At 58.9% G+C, this 21,558-nt stretch overlaps 1 protein-coding gene across 2 annotated transcripts in view; it reads left to right on the top strand.

The window, feature by feature from the left end:
• The window catches only part of FECH (ferrochelatase), a 28,951-nt gene extending 8,044 nt beyond the window's left edge, over positions 1 to 20,907 (top strand). For both annotated transcript variants that reach the window (XM_012934288.2, XM_055129169.1), the window contains 9 exons: positions 481 to 600; positions 1,990 to 2,138; positions 5,500 to 5,634; positions 8,142 to 8,248; positions 12,659 to 12,757; positions 14,272 to 14,379; positions 14,880 to 15,044; positions 19,304 to 19,363; positions 19,783 to 20,907. In XM_012934288.2, coding sequence (XP_012789742.2) covers positions 481 to 600; positions 1,990 to 2,138; positions 5,500 to 5,634; positions 8,142 to 8,248; positions 12,659 to 12,757; positions 14,272 to 14,379; positions 14,880 to 15,044; positions 19,304 to 19,363; positions 19,783 to 19,917 — 1,078 coding nt within the window. In that variant the 3' untranslated portion in view covers positions 19,918 to 20,907. The remainder of the gene's footprint in view (positions 1 to 480; positions 601 to 1,989; positions 2,139 to 5,499; positions 5,635 to 8,141; positions 8,249 to 12,658; positions 12,758 to 14,271; positions 14,380 to 14,879; positions 15,045 to 19,303; positions 19,364 to 19,782) is intronic.
• The last annotated feature ends 651 nt before the right edge of the window (positions 20,908 to 21,558 follow it).

The raw sequence follows: 21,558 nt of genomic DNA, 5'->3' as shown, positions 1-21,558 counted from the left end.
TCAGCCACATGCAGGCAGACGCCCTAGCTGCTGTACCGTCACTCGGGCCCCTGCAGTTCAGGCTTTGATCGTGGGAGCCTTGGGCTTACTGGATCCCCGGCACCGGGCCAGGAGTAGCCACCGGCGCTGCCGGGTCTGGTTCGGACACCGACCGAGAGGAAAAGCAGAGCTCAGCCTCTCACGTCACTGCCCTGAGTGTTTACCTGCCGTCCGCCCTTCACCTGGGCTCAAGGCTCCTGGCGGTCTCGGCTGCATCGCCACAGGCTCCCCGTGCGTGCGCGTCTCGCCCCGCACTTGCCTTGGGCACTGACGAGCGGCAGGAGGCGGGTGCCCGGCTGCCTCCCTCCCGCTGGCTCGGCAGTGCCTGGAGCGTGTGTTCACCGGCTGGGCGCCCCTCAGTGCTGGCTGAGTCCCGACCCCACCCTGGAGCAGAAGCGCGGCCCGCGGAGCCGTCCGGTCACCGCCTTGTCTTGCCCGCAGGAAGCCCAAGACTGGAATATTGATGCTGAACATGGGCGGGCCGGAGACCCTCGCTGATGTGCACGACTTCCTGCTCCGGCTCTTCTTGGACCGAGACCTCATGACCCTTCCTTTCCAAAGGTAAGATCTGCGCGGGCCGGTGAGATAGGCTCGGAGCGTGCAAGGGGCCTGCATAGGCGGGGTGTGGGGGGTGTGGGGGGCGTGGGGGAGGGAGGCAGACCCCAAGCCGGACACCTCTTGGTCCCCGACCACTTCTGGGAGGGAGCCTGAGCCCGAGCCAGGAGTGGCCCCCGTGCGAGGCTGATGCAGCTAAACTGTGCCTGTTCACATCTGGGCAGTGCGTTTGCTCTCCCCGCATCTGAATTCTGTGGGTGAGAACCGGCTCAGAAGCCTCCGAGGTCAGGGTTCGAGCAGTGCTGTGATTCCTGCCCGCTCGAGGGGCCTGGTGTTGGAAGCCTTGAGGTGGGGGAGGATCGGGTTGGTGAGGCTTCCCTGGAGCACCCCCCCCTTCGTCATTCTTCGGGAGGGGCCAGGTTTGCTGAATGGCAGCACTTCATCTTTCCCGAGCGCCGAGTAGCACTTCCCCTGGCACCGACCAGAGCCCTCTCCTGCCGTCTGCAGCCGGGCATTTCAGTCGTCCTCTGCACAGGACTTGGGGTCTGAACTTGCAGAGCTGTTGGCAGAGGTGGCCCCCTCAGCACTTTCTCTGCAGTAGGGCCGGGAAGGTGGCTGTGGTCTAACTAAGATCTGGTAGAGTGTTTGTTTGTTTTTTTGCCTTTTGGGTCTCACCCAGTGATGCTCAGGGGTTACTCCTGGCGCTACACTCAGGAATTCCTCCTGGCGGTGCTCAGGGGACCATATGAGATGCCGGGGGATTGAACTCCAGTCGGCCGTGTGCAAGGCAAACGCCCTACCCGCTGTACTATTGCACTGGCCCTAGAGTTTCTTAAAATGTTGCTTATCCTCTTACTTTTTCATATCCCAGCTGTGCTGGGTGCCGGGGGCTGGATCCTTCCTCTTCTGCTGAGCTCAGCCCTGTCTCGTGTGTGTGTGTGTGTGTGTGTGTGTGTGTGTGTGTGTGTGTGTGTGTGTGTGTGTGTGTGTGTGAAGACTGGGTATGACTTACAGCTCTATGATTGGGGGTGGTGCTTACGGGTGTGTGTGTGTGTGTGTGTGTGTGTGTGTGTGTGTGTGTGTGTGTGAAGACTGGGTATGACTTACAGCTTTATGATTGGGGGTAGTGCTTACGTGTGTGTGTGTGTGTGTGTGTGTGTGTGTGTGTGTGTGAAGACTGGGTATGACTTACAGCTCTATGATTGGGGGTGGTGCTTACGTGTGTGTGTGTGTGAAGACTGGGTATGACTTACAGCTCTGTGGTTGGGGGGGGGGTGGTGCTTATGGGGCCCGGGGCAGCATGATGAATCCCCCCAGCCCAGAGCCCAGTCCCTGCCCGGCCGGCATCTCTCGGGCCGCGCAGGCCCAGTCAGGTCCGCTCTCCCTCCTGTCCAGCAAGCTGGCCCCGCTCATCGCCAAGCGCCGGACCCCCAAGATTCAGGAGCAGTACAGCAAGATCGGAGGCGGCTCCCCCATCAAGAGGTGGACGTCCACGCAGGGCGAGGGCATGGTGAAGCTGCTGGACGAGCTGTCCCCCGACACAGGTAGGGCGTCGCCCCGCCCCCGCCCGAAGGGCGCCCCCTGCTGTTCCAGCTGCGGTGTCCCCGCCTCACCCGGCCCTGCTGCAGAGCGTGGCCTGCCCCGTGCTGCGGCCCCGGGTCGACAGGGGGAAGTTTTGGGTCCGGGAGGCTCGCTCAGGGTCCCGGCCCGGGAGGGGACCAGCTCTGGGGGCCTCCAAGACACTCCTGCCTGGGGAACTGGGTGTCTCCGCTTCTTGGGGCCACGCCTGGCGGAGCTCGGGGGCCGGTAGTGGTGACAGCAGGTGAGCCTGGGACTCTGCAGCCCTTGCTGCCACCAGCGTGCCCCGAGAAGGGCCTTGGGGACTCCCAGAGAGGGGCCAGCCCCACCTGGTGTCGGGGACGGGCACAGCGTGCCTGTAGGAAGTGGGACAGTGCATTGATGCCAGGGCGCCCGGTGGCTCAGCAGGAGCCGCCTTGTCCGCCGCCCCCACTTTACGGCTGGGGGCGCGGGCAGAGAGGCAGCCCAGGCCTCAGGCTGGGGGCCGGGACTTGCCCCCCACCCCGGGGTCTGGCTCATCCTTTTTGCTCTCTGTGTACCTTCCCTCTCTCCCCCCACCTCTCCCTCCCTCCCTTCTTCCTTCTTCCTTCCTTCCTTCCTTCCTTCCTTCCTTCCTTCCTTCCTTCCTTCCTTCCTTCCTTCCTCCCTCCCTCCTTCCTTCTTCCTCCCTCCTTCCTTCCTTCCTTCCTTCCTTCCTTCCTTCCTTCCTTCCTTCCTTCCTTCCTTCCTTCCTTCTTTTCTTCCTTCCTTTCTTCTCCTTCTCCTTTTCCTCCTTTTCTTGTTTCTCTTCGATTTCTTTCTCCAGCCCTCTGCCTTCCTGTGCTTTCTCCCCTAGGAAGTGACGGCATTTTATTTTCAGTTATGTCTATTTAAGAAAGATTCTCTTTAGAGATGGCACATGGTGGACCCAGCTCAAATCCCGGCTACCACACGTGGTCACCTGAGCACAGTCAGGAATAGCCCCCGAATGCCATTGGGGTGACCCCTCCACTCCCGTCAAAAAAGTCTTTAGACAGAAGTGACGAGGGCCAGGATTTGGGCTTCTGTGAGATCCGGGGTTGGCCCCTGGCACCCCCCCCCCCCCCGCCCCCAGAGTATACATATGTAAATGGGAGGTTGGGGCTGAGACCGGGACTGGCCAGTGCTCCGAGGGAGAGGGACCCTGAGGGACCGTGCCCGGGACTGGGTCCGTGGGTCTTGCCCTGCCTACCGTCACCTGGGCGCAGAGGAGAGGCGTGAGGAGTCTCAGCCCTCGGGAAACGCAGTCTCCCCCGAGCCTGGGACGGTTGTTCCCGGGGCTAGATGTGCAGCCCATGATTTGTCACAGCGTCCACCCCGCATGCCCCGGGCGGTGACCACAGGCCCTGGCTCACACGGTGCCCTCTACCAGCCGAGGGCTCGGGCTGATTCCCGAACCCTCGCCTTGAGAGTGGGGAAGCGGCCGGGCCAGCTGCGCGATCAGGCTGGACACTGAGTCAGACCGTCCTCGCCGGTGGGGCAGCGCAAAGCTTCAGGAGCTGACGCTCTTCCCGTCCACGGAAGGACGGCCGGACGCTGAGTGAAAGGGCTGCGCACGCCTCGGGGTCACTTGTGACGGACCCCGCTCCTCTGTCCCTCCCTCTCTCTCCTTTTCTGGGTCCTAGCCTGGCCCCGAGAGCAGGTGTTGGGGCCCCCTCTGGCCCGGCCGTGAGGCAGTACGGAGCTGCACAGGGGACCCCCCTCCAGCCCACACCGAGGGTCTGTACTGCCTCACGGCCCCTTATCTGTCCCGCCCAGGCCTCTCCTTCCAGCTGTGCCCCCTCCCTCCCTCCGGGTCCTTATCTGCCGGGCAGCGGGCAGGGGCAGCTTAGCTGACAGAAAGCAGGTCCCTCCCCGGGCCCCGCCCTCCGCCCAGCGCCCCCTCAGAGGCCTTGGTGCCCGAGAGTTCACGGGGAGGGTCCGAGCCACCTCACCTCAGACCGGCACTGTGGTTCGTGCTCAGGGGCGAGTCCCAGTGGCCTTGCAGCCCACTCACCATCCTCTGCAAAATCCACAGCTGGAAATGGTCCGACTTTGTTGCTCCTTCCTCCCTCCTTTTGCCTTTCGGACCAGTGGAGAAGATTTTATGTGAACTCGGTTGCCCTGAGGCCCAGCAGGAGAAGGGGGGCGGGTGGTAACCGCAGGGAGGGTGCGTGGCCTTGGGGTGGGGAGACGCAGCCTGTCATTTTAGCTCGGCCCTCTGCTAGGTGGGACTTGGGGCACGTTCATGAGCCTTGGAGAGTCTCTGTTTTCATGATTGGGAAAAAGGGGAGGCCTGAAATGGGAGGCAGGGTAAAGGCAAGGGCCTCCCAGGGGACGGGGCAGAAGAGGTGAGCCTTTAAGGATATATGTTATTTCTGGGGCCAGGGCCATAGTGCAGCAGGGAGGGCGTTTCCCTTGCGACCAGCCCACCCATTTTCGATCCCTGGCATTCCGGCATTCCGTATGGTTCCCCCAAGCACCACCAGGAGCCATTCCTGAATGCCCAGGTGGAGTAAGTCCGGAACATCGCCCGGTCTGGCCGAAAGACAAAAGTCAAGAACAAAGACGACATTATTCCAGGGGTTGCGGAGATAGTTCAGCGGGGAGGGCTCTTGCCTTGCCCTCAGCTGACCCCATTTCATCCCTGATATCCTGTGTGATCCCTATCCCTACTGAGAGTGATCTCCGAGAGCCCTGAGCACCACTGGGTGTGCCCAAGAAGTTAAAAAAAAAAAAAGAAATATTATTCCTTTCTTCTAGTATCCAGCAGAGTAGGAAATAACGGCACAAAAGCTTTGGTTTCAAATGCCATTGTGCTAAGAGGACTCTGTGTGTGTGTGTGTGTGTGTGTGTGTGTGTGTGTGTGTGTGTGTGTATGTGTATATATATATGTATGTATGTATCCCCTTATCCCTGTGTATATGTGTATATGTGTCCCCACATCCCTATGTGTATATGTATGTGTATGTGTCCTTGTGTCTGTGTGTATGTGTGTATGTATGTGTCCCTGCATCCCTGTGTGTATGTGTGTGTATGTATATGTATGTGTCATTGTGTCTGTGTATGTGTGTGTATGTATGTGTCCCCCTGTGTGTATGTGTGTATGTATGTGTGTGTATGTATGTGTCCCCCTGTGTGTATGTATGTGTCCCCACATCTGTGTGTGTGTGTGTGATTCCATGTCCTAGCTGCAGGCTGGATAGGATCCACAGCGTATTTGATCGTGCCAGGGCAGGAGCTGAGGCTCACCCTTTCTCTGCTCTGGGCCCCGCCCGGGAATCCGTATAAAGACGATCCTCCCCCCTTCCCACACGTGCTTCCCCACAGCCCCGCACAAGTACTACATCGGTTTCCGGTATGTCCACCCGCTCACGGAGGAGGCCATCGAGGAGATGGAGAGGGACGGGCTGGAGCGGGCCATCGCCTTCACCCAGTACCCGCAGTACAGCTGCTCCACCACGGGTAAGCGCGGGCACAGGGCTCTATCCGTCACGCGCCCTTTGCATGGCAAATCCGCCCTGTCGGCTTTCAGCCCCAGAGCCCCGGCCAGCCCCTTTGCAGTCGCATGGTTCGGCTGTCCCTTGAGTTGCCGGCCGGTCGGCTGGGAATCACAAACGGTGGCGGGAGGCAGCGGCTGGCACTGGCGCTTGGCGGCTGGACAACAGATCAGGGATGAGCTTTGTCCCCTATGAGCCTGGTGGGCAGCGCTTGTGTCTTCATCCTTATTTTTATGGCGACTCTGCTAGTTTCTGTTTGCATTTGGACTGGGGCCGCCTTGAGCACTGGCCACCTGGGTGTACTGATTTTTTTTTTCCTCTTTCTTGAGTCACACCCGGCGATGCTCAGGGCTTACTCCTGGCTCTGCACTCAGGAATCACTCCTAGCGGTGCTTAGGGGACCCTATGGGATGCTGGGAATCGAACCCGGGTTGGGAAGGCCAGCGCCCTCCCCGCTGTGCTACCGCTCCAGCCCCTGGACCGACTGTTCATTTTTGCTCCAGCGCCTCTGGAGGCTCTGCAGGCTTGGCTCGGGGTTCTAGATTTTGCACAGAATTCCTGCCCGTTGTCCGCTGCCTGCCCGGTGCTGGTGTATGATGTTCTCCTGTCCCCGTGTCACTGGGGAAGGCTTCTGTGTCACTGCCCAGTTGGTGTCTGCATCCTCCCGAGGCAGGGAGCGAGCCCAGCACACTCCGGCTTCGAAAGTCGCTTTGGGATCTTGGCGTGTTGCTTCCCGGACGCTGCGGGGAAACTCCGGTTCCTGGGGATACGCGTTCAGTATCTGTGCCGGGCAGTCGCAGCGGGGTGGTGGGGACACCTGTCGTGGGCGGGCTCGCCCGACGTTCCCCGCCTGGCCCTCCGGGTCGGAGAAGGCGTGCAGGGCTGCCGCCCCAGAGTCCGCCTGCACACCCAGATGCCTGCTCTCGGACCCGTGCCAGGAAGACAGTGATGGCCGGCCGGCTGTGACTGTGCCCTGGCCGGCTGACTCCCTCGTGCTCAGTCTCCATGGCGTCTCGGCCGACTCGCATCCACGCGGACCAGCCTCACTGGACGCCGGGGCCTTGGCAGCCCCCCAGGGAGCGGTTTACCCCAGGGGCCTGAGACGTGCGCTTTGGGGCTGGAGCTACCGTTAGCAGCGCATACGTCAGAGCAGTTTGCTTTTGTTTGGGGCCACACCCAGCAGTGCTCGGGGCTTGCTCCTGGCTCTGTGCTCAGGGATCACTCCCCTAAGTGGTGCCCATTATTGAACCTGGGCCATCTGCATGCAGGGCAAGCGTCTGACCCGCTCTACGAGCTCTCTGGTCCCGGGGGCGTTCTTTTTAGTTATTTTCTTGACCGGGGACTGGGTCACTCCCGCCAGTGCTCAGAGCCTGCTCTTCTTTCGGTGCTTGGGGTTTGCTCCTGACAGTGCTCTGGGGGACCCTGGGTGGGGCGGGGGGGGGTCTTAAAGCGAGGTCGGTCGCTGAGACGGGTGAGTCCCTGAGCTGCCTCTCAGGTGCCCGTGGGTCCTCTCTCCGCTCTCCATTTCCCCTGCTCATTGACTGAGTCTGAGAACGGCCCTGTGTGACTCTGGGGAGACGGCGTCTGAGCCGGGAGGGGACGCAGTTCCAGGTCATGTAGGACTCGGGGTTGTCCACTCAAAAATGGCCCTCCATTTTTGTTCTGGGTTTTTCTTTAGGTTTGGGTCTTTGAGTCCCAGTGGGAGGGCACAGTGGGTTTGAATGTGGCTTTGCAGTCATCAGTGGTGGGTGTCCGGGGAGCCCGCTGGTATCTAGGGACACTTGTCCGAGGTGGAGCCTGAGGACGAGATCCAGCGCCCGGTTGGGGTACGTGTCTGGGCTTGCTCCGGGTCCCCGTGCTGGCTCTTCGGGGTCTGGGGTGAACTGCAGGCTCCTTCTGCCGTATTTTAGATGGTTAAGTTTCGGTCTTGCTCGAAAATACACTTTTTTTGATTCCCTGGAAGGGCAGGGCCTCCTCCGAGCTGCTCAGGGAAACCTCAACCGACTCATCTTCCCCAGAGATGTTAAAAAAGGACCGTTCCTTCCTAGGAAGTAAACAGGCCCGATACTCGAGACACAGCACTGCAGAGATGCTAGGATTCTAACTTTGCAGGACAGCACAGCTCTGAAGGAGAGGAAGCAAAGGGGAGCGGGCCCTTATAGACTCAGACTCGCCCGTGAGCACCCCGGGCACTCGGCTCTGCACCCGTCTCCCCACACTGCGTGTTCTGTCCTAGGCTGATGCCGTTCATCCTGGGCCCAGCAGCTGGGCACGTTCCCCCTCTGAGACATGGTCCCCGAAGAGAGTGACTGTGTGTCCCTCCCCTCCCTGGCTCCGGCCTGGACTCGCCTCCCAGTGCTCCTTTTAGCCATCTGCGTCCAGGATGGCGGTTCCCCGCTGCGGGCGCATCCTGGCCTGGCGACCTCTGTCCCTCTGCCCTGCTGCCGCGGCTCAGGGCCCCGTGTCTTGCAGGCAGCAGCCTGAACGCCATTTTCAGGTACTACAGGGAGACGGGACGGCAGCCCGGGATGAAGTGGAGCACCATCGACAGGTGGCCCACGCACCCCCTCCTCATCCAGGTAAGCCCCCCCGCCTCTCTCCCACCCCTCCCACCCCCTCGGGGCGGCAACCCTCGGCCTGTCCCTTGCTTTGTGCTGTGGGTTCGGAAACGGTGTGAGGGTCTTGCTTTATGAGGAGGGGTGGGAGGCGCCACCCTTCCCTGTGATGAAGTCACAGACCTTCGCACGGCGTTTCCGGTGCCACCGTCTCTGGAGTCCATGAAAGACGGGGAGGTGTTTCTTTGCTTTCGCTTTGGAGCCACACCTGGCAGGGCTCAGGGCTTCCCCCCAGCTCTGCGCTCAGGGATCACGCCGGTGGAGCTCAGGGGCACGTGTGTGGGGAGCAGGCCTGGGTTCCACCCAGGTTTCGTGGGTGAGGTTAGCACCTGCCTCTGTGCTGTCTCTCGGGCTGCCAAGCAGAGCGTTCGGGATGATTCACGTTCACAGACTGAATGACCAGCCAGTAGCCCTCTGTGCTGAATCTTGTTAAATGCCAAAAGAGTCACTGATGTCACTGTCACTGTCATCCCATTGCTCATCGATTTGTTCGAGCGGGCACCAGTAACGTCTCTCATTGAGAGACCTATTGTTAATGTTTTTGGCATATCCAATACGCACGGGTAGCTTTCGAGGCTCTGCTGCGCGGGCTCGATACTCTCGGTAGCTTGCCGGGCTCTCCGAGAGGGGCGGAGGAATCAAACACGGGTTGGCTCCAGGCCGCCAAAAGAGTAAAAAAAAAAAAAAAATATTTTCAGTCACATCCAGTGGTGCTCAGGTTTACTCCTGGCTCTGTGCTCAGGGACCATTCCTGGCAGGGCTCGGGGGAACATACAGGATGCCAGGGATTGAACCCAGGTCAGTTGTGTGCGAGGCAAGTGCCCTCCCCGCTGTACCATGGCTCTGGCCCCGAGAGTAAACAGGTTTAAAGGTAATACAACTAACTACGTGGTCTGAGATATGAAAGTTAACGTTTCAGTTGAAAAGCGTTTCTGATGTTAAACTTTCAATTTCTCTTGTGTTATTTACAATCTGTACAGTCAATGACGCCTGAGTTTTAGGAGTCAGCTAAAACTGCAGTTCCTCGGGCCAGGGTGAGAGTTCAGAGGGCTGGAGTGTGCGCTTTGCACGCGGGAGGCCCAAGTGTGTCCCCGGCGCCGCATGGTCTCCGGAGCAGCAAGCTGGCCATAGTCCCTGAGTACTGCCAGGTGTGGCCTAAAATCCAACCTCCCTGAAGCCCCTCAAAAAAAAAAAAAATTAAACCCAACTATGGCTCTAAAGCCTGGTATGAATTGGCGTGATTATGGGCTTTCCCCTTGGGGTACTAGAGTCCTGTTGCTAATGGCACAGTTTCCTTCCATTGGTGGAAGTCTCTGCCTAACAGTTATTTTAGGTAGAAGAAATATTAAGTGACTAAGGTTTTGTGCAATTTATGTTTTCATTCTTTGAACTGTCGGCAAACTATTGGCCACTAGGTGGCGCTGCACTCCTTGCAGCGGGCCCGCGCCTCTGGGTCCTCTTGTCGCTTAGGTGGAGCAGGACTTAGCATTGGGGTGAAACCCCCAGGGCCCCTTTGGTTTCTGGTAGGGGAGGGTCTCCCCAGCAGTGCGCAGGGCTACTCTGGAATGCCGGCCTCAGGAAAGGGAAAGGCCTGGGCGTGAGGCCACACCCCGGGGGCCGGAGGGGGTCGCATGCGGTGCCAGGGATGGAACTGGGGACCGGGCGTGGGCCAGGCATGTGTGCCAGCCCTCGAGCTGCCCTGCCGCCCCCTGAAGCTGGGCCCTCCCGGGCATGGAGGTGTGCACCTGCTCTGGGCCGAGTCCAGCCTGCAGCCTGCAGCCGGCCCTGACCGGTGCTTCACGGGAAGGGGCTTGTTTCAGGCCAGCCCTGACGTGTGGCAGCAGCCACGGACAGACAGACAGACAGACGGGGCCCTGCCCAGCGTCTGCCTGCCCCACCCAGAGAGGAATTTGATTTGCATGAAAATCCAGCCCTTGGAGTGGGGGGCAGGGGGAGGAAGCCTTCATCATCCTCGGGGCTGGGGTGGGGTGGGGGTCCTGCCCGGAATCGCCCTGCAGAAGGATCTGAGGGGGTTCCAGGCAGCACTGCCGCCTGCCCACCGCCCCTGCAGCCCCTCCACGCCGGCGGCGGCGAGGGCTGAGAGTCGTCCTGGGTCGCGCAGCTTGTTTCTGCCGGAGCTTCTGTCAGACGGGAGAGGAGCTCCCCGGGCAGTCTGTCTGGGTCTCACTCTGAGGGTCGGGAGGTGGCAGGAGGTCGGTAAGCAGACAGGGATGTTTCATTTATTTATTTATTTATTTTTGCTTTTTGGGTCACACCCGGCGATGCACAGGGCTTACTCCTGGCTCTGCACTCAGGAATCATTTCTGGCGGTGCTCGGGGGACCCTATGGGATGCTGGGAATCGAACCCGGGTTGGCCGCGTGTAAGGCAAACACCCTCCCCGCTATGCTATCACCCTAGCCCCAAACAGGGATGTTTTAAAATACACAGGCACGCACACACACACACGTGTGCACGCACATGCACACAAATTCTTAGACCCTAAACCAAACTCAGAAATACAGCTTTAAAAGAACGGGGTCTGTAAAGCTCCGTTCCCCCCTGGCTGAGGTGGATGTCCCTGAGGACACTCCCTGCGCCGCTCCTGCTTCTCGTGTTGCTTCCTCTCCCGCTGGCTGTCGGAGGCCCAGGGAGCTCTGCAGTGGCCTCCTGACCTAGGCTGCTGCTGCCCGACTATTGTCCCCCTGAGGAGCCCGAGGAGGAGAGATGCAGCCACCAGGGTGGGGGGCTGCTGTGTCTCCTCTGCAGAACCCGGGCTGGAAGGCCAGGCCTCCTCCATCAGACTCCTCCCTGCCTCCTCTCTCTGGTTGGCACCATCCCATTCCAGCCACTAGGTGCTGAGACATCAGGGCGCAGGGGGCATCTTTCGCCTTCCTCCTTATTTGTCATTTAAGTCACAGAGCAGAGGCCACGAAGGACAGCGGCGGGTCCACGGAGGGCGTTGGGGGGATGGACTTAGAGGACATAAGTCCAGGTAGCTGCATTCATGGTCACGTCAGCGAATACCCCACAGCCGTGGAAGGGGTGACGTGGTGTCCTGTGGTATGCCCAGCTAAGGTCTGACGCCCGTACGGACACACAGGGGCACGCGCAGCCGACGCAGGGAACAAGTGGCTAGTCCCAGTCAGTGAGTCTCGGCAGCAGGGAGGGGGATTCCGTGACGCCATGCGTCCGTCTCGTCACGCTCGGGGCATGCTGGGAGTTGGTTCCCAGTAAAAAGTGTTTTGGTCTTTGTGGATGACGGGCAGTGAGCAGAATTACATGTGGACGCATCTTTATTTTAATATGTACACACGTGTAGAGCAAACTGTTCCCTACCCTAGTACATGTCAATTCCCACGTCCCTCTCGGAGAGCCCAGCAAGCTACCGAGAGTATCGCGCCCGCACACAGAGCCTGGCAAGCCACCTGTGGCGTATTCGATGAGCCAAAAACAGTAACAACAAGTCTCACGATGGAGATGTTACTGGTGCCTGCTTGAGCAAATCGATGAACAACGGGACGACAGTGCTACAGTGCTACCTGTTGAGAACTTTTCCATCTTCCCAGACCCCCCTGAGGCGTGGCCCCTCAGCACCCTGTTGGACAGACAGCCGGGTTTGTGGGTGGCCTCGGGCGCGTTTGGAAACCGTAGCTGTGCAGAAAGGACGAGCGTCGTCCTTGTCGGGGGCCGGGGGCCCCTTTCCTGCTCTAGGAGGGATTTCGTGAGGTTTGTCTCTGGGAAGGTCCCAGGGGCTCCGGAGGAAACGGTGGTAAAAATAGACCCGTATTTTCTTACTCCGCTATTTCTGCCCTTGCGTGTTCGCCTGAAAGCCGGCGTCAGAGCCGGAGAAGCAGCCGTAAGCGCTTTTCCCGCTCGCGGGACCAGGTGGGAGGCCTGCAGGCAGCGTCCCCGCTGGCTCCCCGCTCCAGCTGCAGCGAGCCCCGGGCCTCCCGAGGGGCCGTCCAGCCATTAGCCGGCCTCAGAGGTTACCTGTCTAATTCCCCTGTTCCCCCCCCCCCCAACCGTTTGGATGATGGCCCCGAAGCGGGAGGCCACTGCGCCGCTGGCAGGTCTCGGTCCGGGTCGCCTCCACCCAGCGATCGCCCTCCTCTGAGAAATGTCTTTTTTTTTTTTTTCTTATTGGGTCACACCCAGTGATGCTCAGGGGTTACTCCTGCCTCTGCACTCAGGAATCACTCCTGGCGGTGCTCGGGGGACCATATGGGATGCCGGGATCGAACCCGGGTCAGTCGAGTGCAAGGCAAACCCCTCCCCTCTGTGCTATCGCTCCAGCCCCATCATTTTTTTGGTTTTGTTTTTTTTTTCCTCGCCTTCATCTCCCGGCCTTGCTGGTCTCTCTCGCTCTCCCCAGTGCTTTGCGGAAAGCATTCAGAAGGAACTGGAGCAGTTCCCGCCCGAGAAGCGAAGCGACGTGGTCATCCTCTTCTCCGCTCACTCGCTGCCCCTGTCGGTGAGTGAGGGGGCTGTGGGGGGCGGCCCCTGCACCCCCGGCGCCCCCGCAGCTCAGCGCCCTCCTTGGAGCCGAGTCCTGACTCCGGGGTCCCCTGCGAGCTGGCGGCGGGCCTCGGTCCCTTCCTGGGCCTGGGAGGTAGAGGGATGTCTGAGAATCCCTGCTGGGCGCCCTTGGGGGCAGGGCTCGCCTGGGGGGGGGGGCCTGGCCCGGGGATCCTGCGTGTGCAGTGCAGAAGCCCTGGGGCCCGTCTGGCCTTATTTGGAGGGGGCGGAAGGTGGGAGCTGCTGGGTTCAGAGCGCTGCTGCCCCGGTCTCGCCCCAGCCCTGCTCTTCAGCGGAGACCGAGCGCGGACCCCATTCCCCAGGGAGAGCCAGGCTGTGCGCTGGCGCTGCCCCCGTTTGCCTCATCCCGCTGGTGCTGCCGGAAACCCGCGTCTGCGTGGACCAGGCGGGCCGTGGCCGTGGACATGGCTCTCTCGGCTAAGGCCCGTTACCGGTGGCCTCACTGCCATGTCCTGGTGCTCCGGCCATCACGGGTGCCAGCCCAGGGCTCGGCAGTGAGGGGCCCGTCCCCTGTCGTGTCCCACCCCCCCCCGCCCCGGTCCTGTCTCAGGGGCCTTTGGCGGGAGGTCAGTCAGCTCGCAGGGGGCCCCGTTGGCAGTGCCTCTTCTTCCCGTTAGGTGGCATTTCTGGTTCACCGCCTCTGAAGTCCCTCCGTGCGGTGTTTCTGGGTCTTTGGGTCCTCGGCTGCTGTTAGGCCCAGTGGGGCAGACTCGTGTGTTCTGTTTATTTATTTATTTATTACTTTTTGGGTCACACCCACGATGCACAGGGGTTACTCCTGGCTCATGCACTCAGGAATCACTCCTGGTGGTGCTCGGGGGGGCCATATGGGATGCTGGAAATCGAACCTGGGTCTGCCACGTGCAAGGCAAATGCCCTACCCGCTGTGCTATCGCACCAGCCCCTATTTATCTATTTTTATCGGTTTGTTTCTTTTTTGCTACACCCGGCTGTGCTCCGGTCTTCCTCCCGATGGTGCTCGGGGACCATATGGGATGCCGGGGATCAGGCCCAGAGCCCCATCCTCTGTGCCGTTGCTCCTGCCTAAAGTTTTGGGATTGTTCAAGTTTCTCTTTTTTTTTTTTCTGGCTTTTTGGGTCACACCTGGCGATGCATAGGGGTTACTCCTGGCTTTGTACTCAGAGATCAGAGATGCCAGGGATCGAACCGGGGTCGGCTGCGTGCAAGGGAAACGCTCTACCCGCTGTGCTATCGCTCCAGCCCCAAGTTTCTCTTTTTTCTCCTGGTCCCTAATAAAATCTTCGGGAAGTAATCTTGATTCTTTGGAAAAGGGCTGTTCCTCCTCTGACCATTGTCCCCTGACTGACCCGTTTGGGGGGGTGTCGCGCCTGTAGGAGACTCTGTCTTGGTGGTCTGCGTGTCCCCCACCCGCCTGCTCAGCCCGCGCCCTCCCCCGGGGTCACTGAACGCCGTCTGTCTCTGCTGCAGGTGGTCAACAGAGGGGACCCTTACCCACAGGAGGTGGGGGCCACTGTCCAGAGGGTCATGGACAAGCTGGGCTTCTCCAACCCCTACCGGCTGGTGTGGCAGTCCAAGGTGAGTCTCCGTCTGCCGGCACGGCCGCCTGGGAAGGGGGGCGGGAGCGCGGTAGAAAACCGTCGGGGTTGGGGCTGTGCACTGACGGACAGACAGACAGACCTGCTGTGCCCTGAGCCACAGAACCTGCCGCAGGGGTTCTGTGGGAAGGGACCGATACGGTCACTGTGTTTAGTGGATAATGTTGGTTTTTGTTCGGACCCCACCTGGTGATGCTCGGGGCTGGCTCCTGCTCTGTTCAGGGACCCTGTGTGGTGCGGGGGATTCGAGCAAGGGTCAGCACGCACCTTGGCCCCTGGACTCTCTCTCCCGCCCAACCTTCGGGGCTGTAGTTTTTGATTTTCACTCACCATGGCAGAGACGGTCGTGTCTCCTCCGCCAGCTGCCATGAGGCGGGCCTTGGTGCCAGGTCAGCCTTGGCGTACGGCTCAGACACGGGCCGGAAGCGAAGCCTGCCACAGCCAACACCCACCCCCCCCCCCCCCGCCCCTTTTTCCCAGGTGGGGCCGATGCCCTGGCTGGGCCCTCAGACGGAGGAGACCATCCGGGGGCTGTGCAAGAGGGGCCGGAAGAACATCCTGCTGGTCCCCATTGCCTTCACGAGCGATCACATCGAGACCCTGTATGAGCTGGACATCGAGTGCTCGAAGGTGCTGGCCCAGGAGGTAAGCGCCCACCGGGGGCTCAAGGACACTGGGTCTCGGGGGAGGGGGGCCTCAGGGCGAGAGGTGGGTGCACCGGCCATGCATGTGGGACACGATGAAAGGTACTAGCAGTGTTGTAAAGCTCAGAATCGCCATCAGTAAAAGCGGGGTGGGGTGGGGTGGTGTTTGGGTGCCACACCAGTGATGCTCAGGGGTGACGCCTAGCTCTGCACTCAGGGGTCACTCCTGGCAGAGCTTGGGGAACCGTATGGTGTGCCGGAGATCTAACCTAGATCGACTGTGTGCGAGGCAAGCGCCTTAACCTACTATACAGGCCAAACATTACTTATTTTTAAATTTTTCTTTATTTATTAAGCGTCATACCCGGCGATGCACAGGGGTCACTCCTGGCTCTGCACTCAGGAACTACTCCTGGCGGTGCACAGGGGATCATATGGGATGCTAGGAATCGAACCCGGGTCGGCCCAGTGCAAGGCAAACGCCCTATCAGCTGTGCTATCTCCCCAGCCCCATTTTTTTAAAAAAAAGTTTTAAGAGAAGGTGTAAAAAAGAAACCGGGGATGAAAACAAACAAAACACACAGTTCGGGTCCAGTTTTGCCAACACCTTGGGCGGCGCATGCTGGGGGGACCAGTCCCCGCTGAGCCCCGGGGGAAGTCCGGGCGCTCCTCATTCATCCCAAGCCTGCGGGGACCCGAGGGGGATCAGAGAGTGCAGACGGTGCTCACCCTGTACGCGGCCCACCGGGGTTTGATCCCCGGCATCACACACGGCCCCCGAGCCCCGCCAGGTGTGACGCCTGCGCGCAGGGCAGGGAGAACGCGCCAGCGTTTCTGGGTGTGGCCCAAGCCCCAACCCTCCCCCTTAAATAAAAGGAAATGAATACAAAGTTGCATTTCCTTAGGGAAAGAAAAAGCCCTTGTCGCCAGTGAAGAGGAGGGAAGTGTGGGGAGCGAGACCCCCTTAGCCCTCGCGACCGCCCGGGACCTCCGCCCCGGTCCGCCTCCAGGGTCTGGGGGCCACTGCGCTCCCCGGGCTCCGGCGCCTGCGCGACCCCTTCACGCACCCCGTTAATCAGCCGCCGGGGCCGGGCCGCGATCAATCTGGTTATTGAAATCACGGACGCCGCCCCTCCTGCCGGGCGCGGAAGATGGATGTGGCTTAGCAGGCAGAGGCGAGAAAAACTCCGCGCGGCCTCCGCCCGCCCGCACCCGGGGTCCCCATGCCCGGCCCGCCCATCCCGGCCTCCAGGACGCCCCCAGCCCCGGTCATCCGTGTGTGGTCGGTGGGGGGCTGGCCTCGGAGTCCCCGTGTCCGAGGGGCGGGGGCAGGCGCGGGGCAGGATGGGGAGTGGGGAGTGGGGGCGTCACCTGTCAGAGCCCAGTGGGGTGGGGGTCCCAGGGCGGGGAAGGATGCAGGCTCCCTGTGATGGCCTCATGGCTTCGCTGATGAATAGACCGGGTTAAAGAATTAAGAAAATCTTTCCTTTAAAAGGGAGCTGGAGCCTATTGGCAATAGTACTGTAAACCACATCATTTTAAAAAAGTAGATTTAAATATAAATGTGAATATATAAAGATCGTACATATAAATTTATATATAAATTACATATTACATAAATTTGTATTTAGTATATGCTTTATAACTATACACATATATTATATAAATTTATATATAAACCTAAAATAAATTATATAAATCATATGTTTATATAGACATTTATATACACATGCTGGAGATTGAACTAAAGTTGGCAAGGCCCGCCCCTTAATTCTGTACTATCTCTCCTGCCCTCAAACTACCCTATATACATATATATGCATATTCTATGAAATCGATATTTGAAGGCCTGCTTTTGTAATCTGAGACTGCAGAGCACTGCACCAGTTAATACTCCTCCTTCTAATGTCATGCATTAACCTGTTTTCATGGAGCGGTTGTTCAGAATTGGCAGGTTATCACATTCTGTTCAGTTTAACCAATATTGGTTTCTCCCTTCTAGTGAAGGGTGTTTAGCTTCTTGAATTGTGCTACAGAGAACTTGGTAGCCATTTGTGTGTGTGTGTGTGTGTGTGTGTCTTTTTCACATGTGTGTGTGTCTTTTTCTTTTTGGGTCACACCCAGCGATGCTCAGGGGTTTACTCCTGGCTCTGCACTCAGGAATTACTCCTGGCGGTGCTCGGGGGACCGTGTGGGATGCTGGGGTCGAACCTGAGTTGGCCGTGTGCAAGCAAAGGCCCTCCCCGCTGTGCTATAGCTTTAGTCAGTGGCGTCTCAGCACAGAAGGTATTTTGAGGGCCACAGAGGCAGTGGTGACGGCAGGAGAAGGTCGTTGGAGCACCAGAGCAAAGGGGCTGGTCTTTGCCCAACAAGGGTGGCCCTAGTTAGTCCCTGGTACCACACGTGTCAGGAGGGACCCCTGAGCACAGAACCTGGAGTGCAGGACACTGCTGGCCTGGACTTCTACCATCCCCGCGACAGAAATGGTGTGAGATTTTCCCCATATGGAAATACCTTTGTTGGTTTTATTTTTTTATTTTTATTTATTTATTTTTTTGCTTTTTTGGGTCACACCCGGCGATGCACAAGGGTTACTCCTGGCTCTGCACTCAGGAATTACTCCTGGCGGCGCTCAGGGGACCATACGGGATGCTGGGATTTGAACCCGGGTCGGCCTCGTGCAAGGCAAACGCCCTACCCGCTGTGCTATCACTCCAGCCCGGTTTTATTTTTTAAATAGTGGAAGTAATAGTTCAGAGGCGTCTAGGGGGTAGAAACAGCCCAGTCTTGGCCTCGAGGAAGAATATTTGCGTCTTGCTAAAGTAACCTCTGGAAAGGATACTGTTGGTCCCATAATAAATCCCTTCCATCTGAATGTTGCGTTTTAGGACAGGTCGTGTTCTTTCACATCTGACCTTGGCTTTGTCTCTGTCTGGGGGTCATACCCGCAAGACCGAGGCCTCCTGCTGCTCTGCCTGGTGGGGGGCTCTGGTGGGGAGCACCATCGCCCCTGGGTGCTGGAGCAACGCCTGCCACCCCACATGCGCCGCCGCTCCCAACTGTTGAGCCCTCCCCAGCCTCCTCTGCACCTTCTTGCAGAAATAGTGTTGAATTCATGTCGTCCCCCAGCCCTGGTCCTCTGAAAAATAGGCTATGGACCCAGGTCCATAAAGCTAATTCTACATCATTCTTTGATTAGGGGCCAGAGATCTAGTCCGGGAGGAAGACACTTGCCTTGCATGTAGCGGACCTAAGTTCCGTCCCCGGCACCACGCCAGGATTGCTCCCTGGGCACTGCCAGGTGTGGCCCCAGGCCCTTCCCGAATTAAAAAGAAACAAAACAACATCCCAAACCGTAACTCGCCGGCATTGGCTTCCCCGTGGAGTTTAGGGTGCGCTTTGTAAGGGGAGAATAGGCAGTTCTGACTCTCGGCGTTTCCCCTGTGGCATCTGACGCCCACGCTAACACAAAGGGTCAAACGGCGGGCCACCAACTAGCGTTTCGGAAAGAGAAAGGGAAGAAGTGCTAGTTGTACCAGTTGCCCAAGAACGTAACAGTGACGAGATACTTCTCAAGTATCTGAGGAGTCACTAGGCAGATGTTTCTGGAAAGGGAGGGGGAGCAGGAGTGAAAGTGAAATATTCCTCAGATCCATTTTTCTCTCGTCTCGATGCTGGGACACACCAGCTCCGTGCTCGGGTCATTCCTGGCGGTGCTGGGGAGAGCCCTGCGGTGTCCGTGATGGAACCTGGACCTCCCGGGAGCGAAGCCCGTGCTCCAGCCCAGGGACTCTCCAGCCCACATTCTCAGATTTTTATTTTTAATTTATTCTGTACAACATTATAATGCATTTTAAACCGACAGCTTTAAATTGGACCCAGTCTAGGTGTAATCTACATCCAACCCTCTCTTCTTTTGCCACCCGGGGCCATAGAGGGTGTCCGAACTTCCCCGAAGCAGCTTCCTACTGCAGGGGGGAGGCTGAATAAGCCTGGCGAGGCATTGAGGTTCTGGCGGGCACGGCCTGGCAAGCAGCCGCGTCCCGTGGGAAGCAGGACTTGGTGGCGGCTCAGCGGCAGGGCAGATGCCCTGACGGGACTTTCATTTCCCAGCAGGGGCTTCTGAAGCCAGGTTGAGTTGTAGATGCGTGTCTCTGAGTGTGTGTGTGCGCGTGCGTGCGTGCGTGTGTATGTGTGTGTGTCGTGCTTATTGCAGAAGACATGCGTGTGTTTTTCACCTCCCTTTCTCCTCCAATGCAGTGTGGCGCCGAGAGCATCCGCAGAGCCGAGTCCCTTAATGGAAATCCATTGTTCTCCAAGGTACGCGCCGCGCACGCCCGTCCGCGTCCAACGTCGGGAGAGGCGCCCTGAGAGGCCGGCGCAGAATATTGGCTTTCTCACCTGTTAGAACGTTCCGAGTTCCGATTAATCACGGACATAAAATTGAATTCCGTCTGTGCGCCTTCCTCCCCTTGGCGGGTCCCCTGCCCCCAACCCCCTCCACTTCTCATTTCCTCCGCCCCCGGCTGTGGCCCACCCTGAGCCTTTCAGAGTCCCGGGTCGGGCAGGGGTGGGGGGGTAAGAGGCTCTGCTCCCGCTGGCCCCCTCAGGGGCGGGGCCCTGGGAAGGGATGCCTGAGTCAGACCCGGGGAGCCCCTAACCGCGGCGCGGTGTGGTGTGCGGGGAGGGAGCCCCGTCCTGCTCTGACACCCCCTGCGTCTGCGTTTGTGTCCCCGCAGGCCCTGGCCGACCTGGTGCACGCGCACATCCGGTCCAACGAGCGCTGCTCCACGCAGCTGACGCTCAGCTGCCCGCTCTGCGTGAACCCTGTCTGCAGGGAGACCAAGTCCTTCTTCGCCAGCCAGCCGCTGTGACCGCTCCCCCGACCCCCCACCCCGGGTTCAGCGGGGTGCTGGGGCTCAGCGGACGCCTCCAGAGACAGGGGATGGTGCCTTGGAATCCAGGCAGGCGGCGGCCTCGGCCTGGGCGTGTTTCCTGAGTAGACATTTGACCTTCGAGTCCGTTTTATATGCCCGGGCCATGGCCATTTCGATTTCTTCTCTCTCGGTAAAGCTACTCGTTTGGAATGTCCACTACGCTATTTAAAAAAAAAAAAAAAAAGACATTTAAAAAATTTTATCTCCTCAGCTGTGCGCATAATTTTAAATTGAGCTTTCTGGCTTTACCGCTGAAAATGCTGTCTGCCGGGGTCCTGGGCGACCCCCTCGGTGGGGAGGTGGGAAACGAGATGTCACCTGAATTGGAAGATGTTCCCTCAGCCTTTCAGGTCACCGGGGGCCAGGCCCCATGGGGGGCCCGGGGTCACTTTGGCCCATAAGGGCCCCCCCCCTCACGTGTGAACCTTCCCTCCTCTCCTCGCCTCCAGCTGGAATCGAGTGCGGGCTGGAGGTGCTTCTCAGACAGGGGCTGGGCGTGGGCGCCACGCCCTCCTCAGGGGCACCCCAGCTCCCGGTTGCAGGGGTCCCCACATGGGAGAGGCGAGCACACGTCTCACCTTCAAGGCTGCCCCTCCTGGGGTCCCTGGGGTGACGCCCGCTTGCTGTGTCTCGGTGCGAAGGTTCTCCTGTGAGTCGGCCCAGCTCTGTGCCCCGAGTCCTTTTCTTGGCGGGCCCTTAGGTGGTCTTGCTGCCAGCCGCTTGGGAGCCAGGGTGAGGCAGCCGGCAGCCGTGGTGCCGTCTTTCACGCCTACCTTCCTAGTGGATTCTTTTTTTTAATGCCATTGTCACCTTGAATTGGTGAATGAAACATTGTTCTCCAGATGGAGAAACCGCGGGAGATCAGAAGCTGGTCTTTCCTGACCTGGATGGAAATGGATTAAAGCAGAATCTCTGATGGACCCGCCACGAATGTGTAACGATTCTTTTCTCCTTGCGTCAAGCCCCCAAAACTTTGTTCTTCAAAGGGGGCCCCGCTTTGATTCTTCCAAAGCCGCTTCCTGAAGCGAAGCGTCTGCAGGACTGTGGATCTTCCCTGTCCGCACTCACCACCGGCGAGCGGCCGCACCCCCTTACAGCCTCCCCGCTTGGCCTCTTGCTCCCAGTTCACTCGGGATAAAAATGGCCAAACTGGAGGGATTTGCTTGTTACATGGAGAAACCTGGTGAGCGCCTGGGAGTGCTTATTCCTGCTCGGAAAGAAGCAGCTGCTCCATTTCTTTTTCTTCCTCTTCCTCTTCCTCTTCTTCCTCTTTTTCCTCTTCTTCCTCTTCCTCTTTTTCCTCTTCTTCCTTTTCTTCTTCTTCTTCTTCTTCTTCTTCTTCTTCTTCTTCTTCTTCTTCTTCTTCTTCTTCTTCTTCTTCTTCTTCTTCTCCTTCTCCTTCTCCTTCTCCCCCTCCTCCTTCCCCTCTTCTTCTCCTCCTCCTCCTCCTCCTCCTCTTCTTCTTCTTCTACTTCTTCTTCTCTTCCTCCTCCTCCTCCTCTTCTCCTCCTCCTCTCCTTCTCCTCCTCCTCTTCTTCTTCTTCTTCTTCTTCTTCTTCTTCTTCTTCTTCTTCTTCT

This window comes from Sorex araneus, chromosome 2 (assembly GCF_027595985.1).
Source record: "Sorex araneus isolate mSorAra2 chromosome 2, mSorAra2.pri, whole genome shotgun sequence".
Lineage (NCBI taxonomy): Eukaryota > Metazoa > Chordata > Mammalia > Eulipotyphla > Soricidae > Sorex > Sorex araneus.
The sequence above is the reverse complement of the archived record's forward strand: the minus strand, read 5'-3'. Positions and strand labels throughout refer to the sequence as shown.